General features: G+C 39.7%; 2 protein-coding genes across 5 annotated transcripts; both read right to left on the bottom strand.

Annotated features, from left to right (window-relative positions):
* Positions 1-849: 849 nt before the first annotated feature.
* LOC114545928 (carboxypeptidase Z) lies at positions 850-9,075 on the bottom strand. 4 transcript variants are annotated; one of them, XM_028564549.1, is made up of 12 exons: positions 9,026-9,075; positions 8,539-8,694; positions 8,038-8,067; positions 7,092-7,466; positions 5,363-5,590; positions 5,037-5,269; positions 3,761-3,916; positions 3,466-3,624; positions 3,043-3,178; positions 2,689-2,828; positions 2,154-2,253; positions 850-1,485 (listed from the first exon to the last, which is right to left on the bottom strand). In XM_028564549.1, exons 2-12 carry the CDS (start codon positions 8,618-8,620, stop codon positions 1,127-1,129), a joined length of 1,998 nt encoding a protein of 665 aa, XP_028420350.1. In that variant the 5' UTR covers positions 8,621-8,694; positions 9,026-9,075; the 3' UTR covers positions 850-1,126. The 4 variants fall into 4 exon arrangements, with proteins under 4 accessions (XP_028420350.1, XP_028420349.1, XP_028420348.1 ...); XM_028564548.1 differs by having other exon boundaries at positions 8,539-8,709; positions 9,026-9,069; XM_028564547.1 differs by having other exon boundaries at positions 8,539-9,074.
* Positions 9,076-13,611: 4,536 nt separating this feature from the next.
* gpr78b (G protein-coupled receptor 78b) lies at positions 13,612-16,437 on the bottom strand. The gene is made up of 3 exons (XM_028564598.1): positions 15,643-16,437; positions 15,420-15,533; positions 13,612-13,976 (listed from the first exon to the last, which is right to left on the bottom strand). The coding sequence occupies exons 1-3, from the start codon at positions 16,311-16,313 to the stop codon at positions 13,739-13,741; spliced, it is 1,023 nt and encodes a 340-aa protein (XP_028420399.1). The 5' UTR covers positions 16,314-16,437; the 3' UTR covers positions 13,612-13,738.
* Positions 16,438-17,992: the final 1,555 nt, after the last annotated feature.

Genomic DNA, 17,992 nt, shown 5'->3' with positions numbered 1-17,992 from the left:
GAAAATTATATACAAACAGAAATTAAGTTTAAGTTTACAAAACATCCTTCCTGCTCAGGTGTGTGGGAGGAAGATATGTAATTATGTACGGACATAAGTTTTAGCCATTATCCAGGAATAATCAGGTCATAAAGAGATTCATGTTGAGAGTTTTAAGTCTGTAGTTTAGATTAGTGGGTCCCAAACTGATGGTCTTTTTTTTTTTTCTTTGCTTGCTTTTTGTGGAACTGGATCCTTTAACCTCTCCAAGTCTATAAAAAAAGAGGTGGAACCATTCACAGCTTTAATCACATGTACAGCAATAAGGACTCCAAGCATACAAAAGTTTAATTTAAATGATCGTAAGTTGAATATTTCTTAAATACTTTATAAAATATTATCAAATAGGTTTACTTCTGTACTGTATGTTTTTTGTTGAAATATATAGTTTATTATATAAATGTTGTAGTAAACCACATCTTGTTTATATGCATTAAATAAAAAAATGCAAAAGAAATCAGAAAAGGCTTTTAATCCTACTAAACACTGACTCAGCATAACACTCAAGACACACCCGCTAAAAATTATTTCTGCTAATTTTACAAATAGTACACTGTGTGGAAGATTAACCAGACCCTATGGTATGCAGGAACTTGGGCCAGACGTTGACTCAGCCTGCCCCCTAGTGGTCCCCTGGTTTAATGACCTACTAAAGAGATAATACTTGAACCAAGATTGCAGGTGGGTCATTCAGAAGAAAAAGTTATGAGTTCTCTTTTTCCAACATATTATTTTTTTTTTATGTTCTTGTTTAAAAGTAGAGCAGAGCTATTAGGACAGCTATAAGGACTCACATTGTGACTATATACAATCATTGACACAACAGTTCTTTATTTCTGCTGTAAAATTGTTATAAAAGTCTTAATTTCATCATGGTTATTCATTAAAGTAATGTTATTGACTTTGGACCAAACAAAGCACATGTAGGTAAAAGTGTAAAAGCTAACATGAAGGCCAGCCAGCTAGCATTTACCATTTTCTGCGGTGTAACATCAATAAAAAGCAGCACATTCTTTACACAATAGCTCAGTGTGTGTGTGTATACTGTAGCAAGAGATACTATTTTTCAACTTTTCCCATGGAAGCTCTAATTGTGTTTGAGCAGCCAGGTTGGTGCAGGGCCTCCCGGCAGGACAAAGTAGTTCCACCACCAGGGCTTCTCTACTCTCTCCTCGCGGTTGTGGCTCAAATCGGCCATCAGGGTGTAGCGCTCGTACTGATTATAAGGGTCAAAGCGGTCATAGGTGCCCATAGACGGGATGGTGTCATCCTCTTCTTGCAGGTCAGGCTCTGGCGCAGCTTTCTGCAACACAAAGTCCACCCGGCCTGCTGTGTGCATGCGAGGAGGCAGGCGCACTTTCTTCATAGCTCTGGTGTAGCCCGGGGCCGAGGCACTCACAACATGGATGCCAGGGGTGAGGAGGCGCCAGTACTCTCCGTTTTCAGCTGGGCAGGGAGAAGGAGGCTGAGTGTTTGGACTCATCATTTACATGCTTATATTTGAGTAGGACTGTGTTTTTCTGAAAGAGAACTCCGCAAGTTTTACACTATACTCATCAGGGTGAAAGCCTGTGCTACAAACTGGGGACGTGGAATTTGAGTGTATAGCAGGCAGGGTAGGGTTTAATGCAGCATTCGTTAAAAAAAAAGACAGATGGTATAGATGGGGAAGATTACAACTTGCAAGTGTTTATGTCATTGGACAACTGAAATCAGCTGTATGATTACAGAGTTGTGGATTCACTGTGTGTGGATTCAAAATACTGCATTGAAAATATAACACTATATTCATTAAATGTTGGTTTAATGATGTTAAATGACAGACTTTGGTTGAAGCGAGGCATCCACATTTGTTTGGTCTTCGGGTACTTCCAGTCGGATATATTGAAGCCTTTAGTAAAATCTGAGCTTCTAATTGTGATAGTGATTTTGATGTTGACATGAATACATATTTTCCAGTCAGAAACTGGTACAACAGTACACTGTCGGCAAGACAAAATGTGTCACATTGGCCAAACACTTGGAAAATGACAAGGAAAGAAATCTAATGTCATAGCTTTGGCTAATTCATCTGTGGAAAATGGTGCATCTTCTTAGCAGCTAAGATTTATTACCTGTGGTCACATCATGCCTTATTCGTCTGACTGATATTCGTGCACCTTTGACTGCATTTCCCTCCTCGTCTTTTACAATTCCTTTGATACCTAGATGGGCCTGAGGAACAACACATGACAAGCCACACTTAACTTTAAATGCAAGTTTACTTAAATAATGACAGTGGATCAGTCATCATCCACTCAATGTTTTGTACATCTCTATGCAGCCATACTTAGGGATGCACCGATCTGATACGGTGGATTGGTGTCGGCGTCGATATTGACCTTATAAACATCACTCTCCGCTGAACCCCTTGTTCACTGTACTGTACAATACTGCCCGTTTAGCTATTATTTGTAATTCAAACTGCATTCTCACAGCAGAAGAACCATTGTTGGGAGCTAATGTCACTAGATACTGTAAATAGCAAATAGTTAGTAGTTAAGTGATGTGTTTTGAAATTGGGGATTGGATCGGTGCATCCTTAGGCCGAACACTGCAATGCCAACAAAAATAAGAAACCAGCAAACATAACCATAATCATGTTCTTACCGTTTCCATAAATGTGATTAAGGCCTCCTGGTTTTCATGCCAGCTGAGAAACAGTTCCTCTTCAGGGGGGAATTTATCACAACCCAGCTCCACAGTCACCTCAAAACAGTTAGTGTGAAGATAGTTGAAGTCTTGCATGCCTGACCAGAGACAAAAACCAAACTGTTTTACCCAGAAATCCATGAGAAACCGTGCTGACCTTTCCCCTACACCTCTCAGCGTCCCTGATTTTCTATCATAAGCGGTCTGACAGCAACCTCTAGTGGCTCCATCTAACATTTATTTTTATTTCAGAGTCAGACATTACCACTGGAACGCTGTTACTGAGGAATGTTGTTCACTTTTTCAACTCACCACCAGCCATGCTGTACCACTCTGCTCCATTAACAATTCCTTTGGTACTGATACCACGAGACGATCCACACTGGGCATTTTCATTGGACATGGTCTCATGGGCATTTGCATATGTTCTTGCAAGAAGCTTAAATACCTATGGAAGAAAAATCTGAGGGATATTTTTCTCTTCTTTAAGTTCATTACAGACAATGAGAAGGTCAAACGTTGCGTTATTGCATTTTGAAATATGTCAAAAATTGAGGACGCAGGGAAAATAAATATGTATTGTTTGCATGCATGTCAAAGAGCCATATTCACTTTCATAGTATTTTTTTGAATCAGCTATTATTCATTGTGACATGAAGACATGTCATGTTTTTTTTCTTATTTGGTGGATTTAATGCACTTTTGACTGTGATGTGTTTCAAGGAACCCGTTCACCTTGTCGTCCGGTGTTGGGGAGAACATGTTGCGCTCCAGCGGGTGTTTGGACAGATCGTAGGGGTAGGACACCACCAGGTCCCCGCCATGGAAGTTAGCGGAGAGCACGAACGGGATGGAGCGGATCCATTTCATGACACCGTAAGTCTCCGGTGCAACCTGGATTGCAGCATTAAGACTTATTCGGACCAAGAAATGAAACAAATCAGATTTATTCAATTGATGCAATGTCACCCATTAGGTCTAAAACCTCATTCACTGGCATGACACATATGGGAAAGGATTCATACTGTACCTTACCAAACCAGTAATAGTCTGGAATTGGGACGTGGTCGGTGCGGTAGCCCTTCTGTTTGCGTTGACCGTAAACGATGGACGTTAAATCGGGGAAGTTTCTGTTCAGGTCGATGTTCTGAGCATTGTTCCGGCCGATGTGGGAAGAATCGTAGCTCTGTGGTAGTCACAAATTTGTGTTTCAGAAAATTAGACAATGATGAATAATATTCATTTAAGTACTGATGATTGTGTTAATGATGAAATGCATATCTGGATTTCGTATTTCAACAGTATGATGCACACAGTAATTGCAGGAATGTTTGCAGTTGCAAATCCCACACACTGCCTCGCTTACTGCTGGTATTTTTATTCATGACACTTCAGGCTACAAAACAATTATCTATCTGGACAAGAATCACAACAGTTCCATAACTATATGCATAAAATGCTGGGTAAATTATCCAATCACTTTTATATGTTTTTTACACAAATAGACATTTGTACGCTCGTGTTATTATGCCCATATATTTTATTCTTCTCGTTCTTTGGATAGTGCGAATGAAAGAAAAATATATGCATTCATTACATTACAGATAGTGGTCCTTTCTACTTATTGACCTGATTTTTTTTTTTTATTTTATTATTTGACTTCTGGAGAGTTTGGGAATGTTATATGGATGTTGTTGCTCTATTATGCTTTATATTGTCCTAAATGTAAGATCTTAAGCTATGGTGCGTGCATACAGTATGAGGCGTTATTTTCATTATCGATTAATCTGTCAATTCTTCTTTTCAGTTAATGGATTGTTTTGACTATAAACTCAGAGAAAATAGTTATTGCAAGCCCAAGATCCCAATGTGAAATAAAAACTAACGTTAAAATTGCTTGTTTTTCGGTCCAGAACCCCAAAATGTTAAATTTACCTCACAATAAAGAAACAGGAAACAGATAATGTTTTGCATTTTTGCTTTGACTGTCAATGAATATTCTGTGGAATAACTGTTTGATTTATTGACTAACCATTCAAGCACCAGGGTAGACAGATGCTGTAACGAAGCACAGTGTTCTGTAATGTGTGTAAAGGCATGCTTCCGGTTTAGAAAATGCTCTGCACTCATGCTACAAGGTATTTAAATATCTTACAAGCTCAGGTCTGTTTTGCATGTTGTTTAACTGTAACATTTAATAGGGATGTGTAGATTGTTAGGATGTTTGGTTGGTTTTCCAAATGTGTCACAAAACAAAATGGCTCAAACTGAACAGCAATAAATGTATGTGACCGCGGAGAACTGACCGCCTGCTCATCATCACTGTAGTTATTGTCCTGGAGTCCAGAAACAGCATTCTCGTAACCGTCAGGGTTCATGGAGGGCAGAATATGGATGCGGGTGGTGTTGATGAGGGTCTGGATGCGCTCGTTCCCCAGCAGATACTCGGAGCACAGGTACTGAGCCAAGTAGATCAGCAGCTGGCGGCCCAGGATTTCATTTCCATGCATGTTGCCGATGTACTTTATCTCTGGCTCGACTACACAGGGTCACATTTACAGTAACTGGTCTAACTTCCTTGATAATGAAAAAGAATGCAGACTATCTACAGACTTTGACAAGCTTTACTTACGCAGTTCATGTTGGCCGGGGTTGTTTGAGAACTCGATCACGAGCAGGTCCCTGCCCTCCATGCTGCGGCCGATGCTGTAGGTTTTGGCTATGTCGGAGCATTGTTCCTCAGTTTTCTTCAAGATACTGATCATCTGAGCGTTGGAGTGATAGGTAAACTGTATCGTGGTGGCGGGCTCCTCAGGAGGAGGAATTTCAATGCTGTCAACATCCTCTACAACCTGCTCTGCTGTACAGAAAATGATAGCATAGTCTTGTCAGTTTGATCAATGTGCTTTTAGATCTAATAGTGACTGGCCCCATTTTAGATCTATCAAACAAAAATGCTGTTTACATTCTTGTACAGATGCCAAGCTGTAAATAGAGTGCTTGAAGAGTCTGGTATTTACAGCAGAAACCATACAGAGAGTGTGGAAAGTCAATATATGACCAAATGCCGAATATGCTTATTTCAGAAAATACGTTAAACTGGCAAAAAGGCTGATGTCTGGCCTTATTTTTGTATTCACACTTAGCAGAAACCAGCTCCAAAACCACATGAAGCACATTAAACCTTCATGCTGCCAGATTCAAATGACCTAGAAGACCATCTGTCAAAACTGTCACTACTGGTACCCTTATTTGTACAGTGTAAAAATGGTTCAATCTTCTTCATCTTATAGATGATCTAGACACATTGAATCTAAGGGATAACATGTTAAAAAGTATTTTAATAATTTCCATAAAGTGAGGCTAAATATTATAAAACACCCACTTTTCACTAACATGCCTTTTGCTACATATGTACACACTGTACAAGATTACTGTGTGAAGAGCTTAAAGTCAGTTGAAATTAATGTGAATATGGGAATAATTACACAGGTCCAACCTGCCGCCAGACATCTGAAATAAATTCTAAATGACTGAAAAAAGTTTTCCACTACAGTAAAAAGTAAGACACTTTCATATAGTAGTCCGTGTTAAGACAGAGTAGGCTAGTTAATTTAATTGGTTGACTTTAAGATTCTTACCATGTACGCAGTTTACGATACACAAATGCTAAAATGTTAAGACTAAAGGCTCAAATCAGTTCCTTATGTCCTGCCTAGGTTCCGGCTGTAAAACTCTCATATGGCTCACACATTCTTTCTGCTCTTAGTTGCAGCAGAGTATCTTTTTTATCTTTAGAAACATGTTTTTGACTTTGAGAATGTACAACAGTTAAGACAATGCTTGCCTTCCTGTGGTGCATTAAGGCGCTGTTTATATGGATCTGCTGCTAATAAAAACACATGACAATAGCCACAGGACCCAGTGTAAGTAGAGTTTATGTGGGGAAATAAGGCGTTCAAGTTGGACTTTATTTTGAGGTGAGCCGCTTGAGCATGGGTGCAAACCAGATGCCGGCTCTATTGAAACTCAAAAAGGACCATACTTGTGTTTCTCTTGCAGATGAGAACAAAAAGGTAAAAACCTAAATATTGGGGTGATCTCTAGCTCACCCAGTAAGTCCTTTGCAGCGGCCTGGGTTCAAGTCCGGCCTGTGGCACTTTGCTGCGTGTCATCCCCCTTTTCTCTCCCACCTTTCCTGTCTATCCACTGTCACTATCAAATAAAGGAAAAAGCCCCCAAAAAAAGAAATCTTAAAAAAAATTTAAAATAAATATTAACAAGGATATAATTAGTCATAGCCAAAGCTAAGGTCGGGTCACTAAGGTCACAATCCCAATAATATTGTACTTTGTTCTCACCTCTGAGGCCTTCCAGCGGGTCATAACACCCCTCTTGGTCACTGACAAAGAAGCGATCGCAGTCCAGGAAGTAGGGCCAAGCCATCTCTATGGCCTCAAAGGAGTGGCTGCATCTTTTATGCACCGTCTCACAGGTGGTCCGACAGGGCTTCAGCACTTTCTCCTTCTCGCAGCGCGGGGCCAACACAGAGCAGCTCAGCATGCGGATTTCAGGGTTGCACTCTCCCCCGAGCAGAGATTCGACCACGCTCATTAGGAGGTACTCGGCGCCGGCCTCGGCATCTTCGCGATTCTTGTGGCCGAGGATGTTCGGGAACATGGTCTGAGTGTAGGCCATGTCATCGCAGTAGGATAGTAATACATCTGTGCATTTGGCTGAGGTAGAAAAAAAAGGAATTCAGATAAAAAATAAAAAGTGCAGAAAACAGTCAGGAACAGCCAATAGTAATATAACTTTATGAATCTTATTTCGAGGGATCCAGACATGTATCTCCATCTGTGTCACACACTTAATTATGAGCCTCACTGTGCTGTCTTCAATCATCTAGCCCCAAATATTTCTATTATCTCTGGAAATTAGTATTTGAATATTTTATACTGCCATTGATCATCTAAAAATACACATGATGGTCTTATGGCTTTCGGGCGAGATCCTATTAAGACTACGCCTAGTGTGACTTATGATCTCATCCTTTCTGTTGGTGAAAACACTGACTCACAGGGATGTAACTGTACAAACACTTGACCTGTCAGGGAGATTTAGAGCCTGATCATTCTCTGGTGTGAAAAGTATGTGGTTTTAGGCTCAAAACGTCAAAGAAAAGCTCCCATTTATAAAGCTGAACAGTCCAAAGAGATGATCAGCTGCTACAACATGCCTCATGTTGCTGGATGACAAACAGCTCATGCAAGACATCGCTCTTCCTCCGAGTCCAAGGGTACTCACGTTTTTCTTCCACTTTTGGCTTGCACAGTCCTGCAAGACACATCAGCATGTCATCAGCTGACAGTAGATGGCAGAGTGGTCTCTGCAAATGCCTCAATGTGATCTACAAAATACTCTGCTTGATCTACCTCTGGTTATGCTTCAGCAGCTTTCTAAAATGTCCGTCTGTCTACAAAAGTATCATTAAGTCACAAGAAGTTCAACATATTTTACAAGATTATAAATCTTAATCATTAATGCCTGCCTCCTGCATGCCTTCATCTGGAATATTAATACCATTTGAAAAGCTATAGGCCAATATCTAATCATATTCACAATCATTTTCTAGCTAAAAAGTTATTTACAAGCATTTTTCACAAGTTTTACTGCATGAAAGTCAGCTTCTGGATCTAGAGAACTGTGTGAGTGAAACGTGAAAATATGTCCAAATCATGCAACAGTTTCCGGATGCACGTAGGATAATAAAGTATGTCATCATCACATAAAGCTCAATAACTTTACCTCGAAATCCTGGGTCACATTGTGGAGGAGCACACGACACAAGGACAGACAACTGCAGCAGGATCAGCAGCATGATGCTCATTTTCTGCGGTTTATATTTTCGATGTGGCACCTCGCACACGCAGCCAGACGGTCTGTGCGTCAATTTCCCAAAGTCTGCAGAAATTCCCCCTGAACTTTACCCACTTTATTACATGTATTACGGTCAAATATCAAATTACAGAGGAAGTGGCTCTGAGGTGAAGTAGGGACATGTGAATGAACATGAGAACGTAGATTATGCGAATATGGCGTAGCTATATTCACCAGTGACTGTATTTACGGAGATTTCAGTTAAAACGGGACCACGCAGGCATAAATCTCTTTTTTTTTCCCAACTTTTGAGTTTAGTAGCTGACTTTTTGTTCCAGGAGAGGTTTTCACTCTCTCATTAAAATGAATGAAAATGAAAGTGCCTCCTTGAATATATTAATTTCATATTTTTTACCTGGTTTAATTGGAGTGTCACTTCTGCTGTGGTGTTTGGTCAATAATGCGCACAGGGCCTCAATTGGCGGGAGAAAAATGGTTGTCATTAAAGATGCCTGTTGGAGTCACTAACATTACATAAAATTAGAAGTATTACTTTATATTATTAACATAAGTACTTTTGTTGTGCCCATTTTTCTCTTCTCTTAATTTAAAAAAAATTATATGTAGACCTTTATTGCAACATTAACTCTGGTCTAACTTTTAGGAATAATTATGATTAAGCTAGCAGCTAAGCTAGTTTTTATTAGGCTAGTTTTTTATAAATTAGCTTAGCTGTCTTAATGATGAAGACTACACAATAACTTACTTCAAAATGTTTAATGTATCATAGATTTAAAGTATCATACTAGCAGGGTGTTACACCACACATAAATAGTTTTAAGTTAATTATATTTAAATTTAGGTTTAACCGTAAACAGGTCCTATATAACATAGCCTACTTTTTCTGTATTTTCTTTTTTTCTTTACCACATAAAATTTTGGTTCCATGCATATTAACGTTTACTCCTGAGCTGATGTAACATAGCTACATATCAGCGAAGAAAAAGAGCAGCTGCAGTCTGTGAAAATGTTGGATTTATATAAACAAACATTTAATAATTCAGGCAGAAAGCAGACATCTGTGGAATATTATAGAACCAAATCACATGTAACTAATGTTCAAATGGAGCTACATAGGCTATTAGGCTGTTGTTCTATTGGCTTCTCCTTCTTTGCCCAAAGATACCTGCCTGATTTTTTGGCTAAACCTAATGCCATAGTTGTGGCATCACCGACTGGTTTCAGAAAAGGACATTTTTTTAATCATTAAGTCTGGAATGTTTTTGGTCGATCATTACCATTAAACTCCATCTTACAGCCAGAAAATCAACATTTAAGCAAAAGGGGGGATGCTAGGGTGCAGCTGAGGGGGTGGGAGCTAGCTGTGATAGGCTAGCTGGCAATCAAGAAAGCAAGTAATTTAAGCCTTAAAAGATATTCTTAATGGAACAATGATTCACAAAATTACTACTAAGATAGTCATGAGACTAAGCAAGACCTTTGATTGTCTCAAAAGAAGGTTTAATTTGCTTCAAGACTCTGTCAAGGTGATTGCCACCTGACTGGATTTCTATCCATTTAACTTGATTGTCAAGTGAGCAGCTTTAGCCTACATCCTATTTTGATGTGGTAGGAGGTTATCGCACAAGTAGTTTTTGGTCATGGCTACTTCCATTGAGCTTTATTACGTTGAGCTTGTTTTACTCATCCAACTAATTATAGGTTCTTCTCTCCTTCAAGCTGAGCTGATCTGAATTAGCATAATAGGGAAGCATGATTATTCATCATGCAGGCAGGACCCCTGCGTGAGTATCTTGAGAGGGAGCTCGACCCTCCCTGTAATAAGTTGAGTGAGTTAAGAGTGGTGCGAGCAAGAGTATTTTAAGTAGAAATACTACTCTATCTTAAATCTGGAATATGAATTAGATCCTCAACATTTATTCTGCAGATTTGTAAAAATGCTTAGGACTACTTTTTTTTTACACAGATGTCAGTGCTTTTTCCAGAATTAGAATTTAAGACATCTACTTCCTTATCAACACATGTAATCTGTCAGAGAAGTAACCACTGTTGTATTGCCTTTCTTGGTTGAGGTGTTTACTATTGATGCAGCAGGCTACCTGCAGACTGGGTCATGTTGCTAAATGGTCCTTAATCATAAGTTTAAAACTAGTGTCAGAAGAGTCATGTATAAAATATAGTTTCAAGAGTGGGTTGACACTCACTCAGTTGTCCTTTTAAACTTGAGCAGCAGATGTGACATATATTTTTCTATGCATACATTTTCCATTTGAGCAGTTGTAATCATCAGTTTTTCCTTTAGCAGTCTAAAGGAAAAACTGATGGGGTTAACTGATTGGGGTTAATTAAACAATGTGTTAAACCCCTGGCTTCAGTATGACCATGAGCTGCTTTTAGCATGAACTGCTTGAAATCATTATATTGTTGTATATATATTGTTGTATGTATATATATGTATATATTATATATATATATAAAAATAGTGGCGGTTGAGGTAGCCACAAAACAATGGAGATTCCTAAACTTCATGCTGTTGCCATGCATTGAATTAAGTGTGAATCAGGATAAATAATTGGCAAAATGATCTTTGACCCATCTCTTTAATTACACTTGGCAATAATGCGGCTGCAACAAAGACATTTACACCGTATTATCATCTGCGATATAATTAGGGCCATGAGGTTTATGGAAACAAAACAATGTGATGGAAAAACAGTTGACTAGCCGGTGGTAAACAAGGAACCAAAAGAGCTTTATTTGAGAATAACAAATTATGTTTCTTTTCAAGTATACCTGTATCCATCAATTTTGAATATTGAATACATAAGTTCTCTAAAATCCTCATCTATCGTTTAAGTCCTACTATTTGTCATTTAGTGTCCAAGGCTTAACTGCACTGTTTGAATTGAAATTATAAACTTACTAATTCAATCAAAGCTCATTATCTAGATCCAATGACATTACTGTGAAAACATTAATATTTTTAATATATTTTTAATTGACAGCTTTTATTGGACATATTCCACAAATAGCTAATCACACTGCCAAAGAACAGCAAGTGGCTTACAGGAGGAAAAATACATACATTTACATCCAAAGAAACATCTTTTTAATAATAAAGCAGCTATTCTGGTTTAAGTCACTGAAAAAGTCACATATTAAAATCTGGCACAAACACAAAACGGTGTGTTTAAAGCACTTTGAAAGCATTCCTATGCTACATCACATTGCTCCCCTTTTATCTAGACAAAAAGTTGTTCCTGTACAGTGCAAAATATATAATAACATCATGTAAATATCCATAGAAACATTTTCTCCAGTCAACTGGCAAAACAAAGCACAGTTGTACATATGCATTTAAGTCAAAAGTGGGCTATCTCTAGTACATTCAGTTACAAACTCACACTTTAAAGGATAAGTTGGGCGATATTCTATGTTTTCATTTTTGTCAACAAATCCCATAAAGAGCCAATAAAGAAAACCAAACCAATAATGAATTGATCCTACTAACAAGTGTTATTCCTGCCTCCTGGACTTGTGAGTACGCTGGTTTAATTTGCAAGAGAGTTGTATTTAATTAAATGAAACACATCCAAACTAAGATGCTTTGCAGACCAAGTGGCGTAGGAACTTGGAGCATGGTGAAACGGTCACTAGTACACCTGGCATTCAAATAAACACATTTGCTTACTTACATGGGGTGGTCTTTGTTTGTCAATCGTCCAAAAACTCATCAGCACATCAATAAGCCATGCTGTTGCACTGGGTGACATGTTTCTTCACTACCACAAACCAGGGCACTGTAGTTTATTTTTGGTCAAACAAACTAACCAGTACTGCTGTCACAAATACTTCTCAGTGCATCAAATGTGTATAAATCTGCATCTAAAAATAGTTCCCAAACAATTTACAATTTGTTCCTGTTTGAGCAATGTTCTCTAAAATCTACAGTGCCAAGCTGATTTAAGAAATTATGAAACCCGTTTTAAAAATGAAAGTATATATCCATGACCTGTTTCTTAAGATCATCATACATCATTGTGTCCTATCAGTTTAGATGCATCCCATATGTTAAAAGCACAATGTTTGATTGGCAGTTTGATTTGACAGAAGACATGTGTTGCATGTCATACCTCTCAAATAAAGGCAAAAGTGCCACAAACTAAAAATTTAAAAAAGGCTCTGAAAATATTTAGAGGTGGAGCAACTCCTTGTTGATTTTGGTCTTCACATGGCACTTGTTGACGATAACAAAAATATAGTTATCACCAGCCGTACCATTTAATATCATGGTGTAAATGTTATTTGCCTTTGGCTCCTGTAACTATAGTAGCTCTGAGAGAATTTGAGACAAAGTGCATCAATATTCAGTGACTGACACTGCAAAGTAGTCTAACATGGTCAATATACTGTAGAACATAGCAATAATGTGCAGCAGTTGAGTCTCCACACCTAAGAATACATTATCCAGAAGCAGGAGCAACACAGTCTTTCCTCTTTTCACATCTTCACTCCAGCACCTATCGACCTTTAGCTTCTCGCTTTGTCCCTGCGTTTTTGTGGCAGAGGACATGTGGATTTGCCAAAATCATTACAAAGTGGTTGGTACAGTACAAAAGGCCACTTTATACATGTCGCTCAAAGAGAACAACAGGCCGGTGTCCAGCTGTGTGGTCCTTCCGTTTGAGATTAATCTGAACCCACTACTTACTCCATGAAATTGATTTGTCTGATCTGTGTGTGCATCTGTGTGGTTTAGTGTGTTTTGCTGCCACCGATGAATCACAGCTCTCTTGTTTACCAATACTTTCTGAGGCCGTCTCCACATCGTCTCCGTCGCTCCCTATCTGTCTTCCACTCTGCCACCTTCATCCTCCCCCTCATTACTGTCTTCTCAATCTTCTCCACCCACTATCTTCCTTATTTTTGCTCTCTCTCTCTTTGCCCCCCACCCACAATTGGTCCCCTCCTCTGCTCTCTTTTCCCTTCCTAATAGCATCCTGCCCTCTCTGTTTCTCTCCTCATTCGTTTCCTCCGCACACCTTCTTCCAAGAGGCAACCTTTATTTTTGGCCTGTAGTGTGTATCTGTCATGTCCGCGTCTGCCATTAGCTGATCCTCTGGAGACAGTAGTCGTTCTCTGTGTCTAAAGAGCTGTTGTGGCCAGATGATGGGTATAGGTCACGGCGGAGCAGCCTGTTGACGACAGTAACCAGCACTTTCTTGTACTGCTGACGTAGGAGGGAATAGGCAAAGGGGTCAGATGCAGCCTTGCTGTATGTCAGGCACTTACTGATGATCCCCCAGCGGCGGTTGATGTCCACAAAGGGTAGAAGCTCAGCCAACCTGCAAGGGCAGCAGCAGAAACATAATTAAACAAAGTACATTTTGGTCAGCACTGTTTTTTTCTTGTTTTTTAAATGCCCAAAGTTGATTGGGTAAGACTGAACCTATGGAGCCCTTAACACATTAGGGACTGTATGAAAATTGAGAGGTCAAGATGGAGGTTTGTCCACAAAGTTGTTGCCTGTGTCTTCATTCAATCACTGACAGTGGAAATAATTGTTCAGGAACATTTGGTAAACAGGACTCTATGTTCGCCATCATTTCTCATGTGCAATGTTATGCATTTATGTGGATATTGTGAAATGTCTTGGTCCAACAACCTGACATGAATTTTCCATGTCACAATAAAATCCCTATCACAACACAGAAAAAGTGAAGAGGTGTAATGCATGTCAGTGTTGTCCAGCCGAGAACAGCTTAAACCTGCCAATATATAAATGTAAAGCACTATATATCATTAGTTTTCACAAGGAGGTGCAGGGGAGCTTTTTCTTTTTTCTGGGATAGCATTTTAAATCTTCCATAGAGTATACATAGAGCACACATTGAGTATACGAAAGGAATACGCATAACAATGTGCATTGTATCTTTCTTTAATTTGCTTTATGTAGGCATTTAAAATCTTCCACAGATTTATACCATATATATATATATATATATATATATATATATATATATATATATATATACACACACACTCACACATGTAAATGTATACATGTGAGTGCTTTGGCTTTTTAAAAATTGAACCATAGGTTTCAGCCCCCCTTCAAACTCCACTGATTTCCGCACAGTACCGTACTGTAATCGAAGCATAAGGTTACCACAGAGAGCGAAGAATATTCCCCTCTAACCATCACTAAATGATGTGTATAAATGCTCATTTAAAAGCAGAACGGATACATGAGTAGGAATTATCATAATTAGATACTTCACTTTGCCAGTAGGTAAGCAGTTTACTTCAATATCTCAGACACTTTTTCATTGTCAATATGTCCTCCCTCTTGTCTCCCATATGTGCATGCACCACAGATGTCCAACTGATGGATCATCTTCGCCACATCTGGATGACAACTGGTTTGTGGGCCCCTGAAGCATTTCCTCTTTTCTGTGGAAGCCACTGTTGTTTTTTTGTATTTATTGTCTTACGCTGTATTGTGTGTGTTTCAGTGGAAGCAGCAGGGTGACGCAGGTGACTAATGAGCCATGTTATGGTTCAGAGAAGCTATGTAGTGGGACTGTGCTCTTCAAGTGTTGAATTGTCTCTAGTGTAAACTAATGGTGTGACAGATGTGTATCTTCTAAAGGACAACAACAACTCTAATGAGTCTGGATGCAGATATGAGTTTTACATATTAATGTTATGAGTCCTATTGTGTTTTACATTGCACAGGAGTTTGGAGTAAATTAAATGATTTATGGGTTACAATAAATTCGACTTACCTTGTAATTACATAAGGAGCAAAGCAGATGATGAATGAGCCGATGAAGATGCTGATCTTCTTTGTGGCTCTCTGCTTTCTCCTCTTTTGCTCTGCTAAACATCTCTGTTTCACGCTGAAAACGGCAAAAAAAATAACTTTTAGACTCTGAATTATAAATTGAAAGGCCTATGAGAAAACATGCTTAGCCTATATACAAATGAGGAACGCATTAGGTGAACTACCTTGGGTGAATGTCGACCAGAAGGAAAAGAGTCTGCATGGTGATAATGTCGATCCGCTTGCAATGAAACCTGGCGACTTTCAACACCTTCAAGTAGGTGAAACACAATATGAGCAGGGAGAGCATGAAACTGGTGGCGTGGAAAACAACAGTGAAGATTGTAAACTTAATCCTGTCGCTGCCTTCCTCGCTCGGCTGCAAGGTGCAGGACGCGTAAACGTCGTTGTAGTCGACCCAGGAGAAGAGCAGCGCCGTCAGGGAGAAGGTGAAGGAGTGCAGCCAGGAGTAGCACACCATGATCAGCGCGTCCTTGTAGCGCATTTTAGTGGAGTAACTGAGCGGGAAGACCACCGCAATCCAGCGGTCTATGCTCAGAGCTGCCATGCTCAACATGGTGTTCGCGGTCAGAAAAGTCTCCAGAAAGCTCACCGTGTGGCAAATGCAATCCCCGAAAGGCTGCTGGTCCCTGATAATTCCCACCAAAGTGGCCGGCATGTTCAAAACGGTGATGAGTATGTTGCAGAAGGACAAGTTCATGGTGAAAACACCGGGCACCTGGCGGCGTATCTCGGTGCTGTGGACGAAACATAGCAGCACCAACAAGTTTGACAACAGCGAGACGAACGCGACCACGATGATGAACAAAGCGAAAATAATTTCAGCAAAGTCCATGTCTCACTCCAGAAAGTCCGCTCTCGGGTTACCTGCGCCTGTTGTTGGTAATAAGCACTTCAAATCAACCATGGTCAACCGTCGCTCATCTCTCCAGCAGCTCCCACAAATTCGTTTCAATTAAATCCTCGTGTGTCCGCGCGCGGCCGTCCTCTCCAACTTCCACGAGCGCTGTCCAGCGTGCTGAACCGAGCCGCCGCCACCATCTCTCTCCCCAAACGTGTCGGTTATTTCCAGTTTAACACCCGAGAGGTGCAGGTGTAAAGCGGGGCGTGTGTGGTGTGAAGGCGGCCCACTCATCAGACAGACCTGGTGGGGGGACTGAGGAGGACCAGCATGCCTATCGAATTGAATAATCGTTTTTACTTATCACGTGAAGAAACGGTGATCACACCTAGAGACACGGAAACAACTTGTCCTAGACACACCTAAACTCACATATTATTTCTTTCATATTGTGGATGGAATAGAATTTCTGTTTAAGGATTTCCCCTTTTGCCCGTTGTTTGATTTCTTTGCGCAAATACACATCAATCATCCCGCATGAGTTATGCACATGCGGGTTTCTTGAGTCGTCCGCATTGATCACGGCTCGCTCAAAATCAATGTGGATTGATCTGGAGGCAAAAGAGTGCAGAGAAATCCAGAGGATGTGCTCCTGGATAGTTGGAGACGCTTCTGCCGTGACCAAATGGCACCAGCTGCGCGGAGAGGCACAGGGGCAAATAGATCCTTTTCCAGGAATGAATTATTCATAGCCCCGTGGCTACTGTACATTCACTGTGCACAATAATAATTTGTGTCTGGTATGCAAAAATATACAACAGGACTGCTATTTACAAGAGAATGCAATGCAAACTATGCCCTAAAATCTTTTTTTGTTAATCTTTGGCCAATATGATTTTGTGTTTATGGAGACTGAAATCTAGGTAAGTAGTTAAGTCTTATTTCTTTATATTTTCTACTTCAATTTCTACACTGTGAAGGACACTGACCTACCACTGTCAACCAAAGCCCCCTTAACCAAGCAACTCATCAATCAACAAAACAAAAACTCACAACACCCAATCCACTTTACCTCTGCATGGCATAAGGAAGAATAAGTCCTCATAGAGAGGAAATGCCAGTACAAAGTCTTTCACATCCACTATTCCAGCATGAACCACAGTGATAGAAGTAGGCCTACCTGCATTTATCCCTGGAGGTGATATTTTCTGACATTGAAGTAGACAGTTCAGTGTTTTAATGTCACATTTTGTTGAAATATTGAACAATAGATCAGAATTTCTTGGTATCAGACATACCAGCCATAATTTACAATTGTTCAAAAGAGTAGATAATGATTTGGAAAAACTCTCTTTTTATTTTTGATTCATCAGAAAGTGGAACCCCACACAGATAGTCTTATTTACTTTGTTGATCCTTTCATTTGTTTTCTCTTACAAGCACTGAGGTGTTCACCACTGCCCCCCAAAATCAGCACCTTACATGTTTCTTTTGTTTTTATGTGTAACTGTGTCCATATACTGTACCTCATTGATGCATTATTGTGGAATAAAGAAAAGGCTAAAAGAAAAAGGATTGCACTATCAAACAAATTAGCTCCAGCTAAAAACCACCACTGATGGTTGAAATTTGTGGCATAAAACACTGAATTGGCCTATTAAAATCCAAACTGG

Source organism: Perca flavescens, chromosome 19 (genome assembly GCF_004354835.1).
Source record: "Perca flavescens isolate YP-PL-M2 chromosome 19, PFLA_1.0, whole genome shotgun sequence".
Lineage (NCBI taxonomy): Eukaryota > Metazoa > Chordata > Actinopteri > Perciformes > Percidae > Perca > Perca flavescens.
This window is presented reverse-complemented; position numbering and strand designations above follow the sequence as displayed.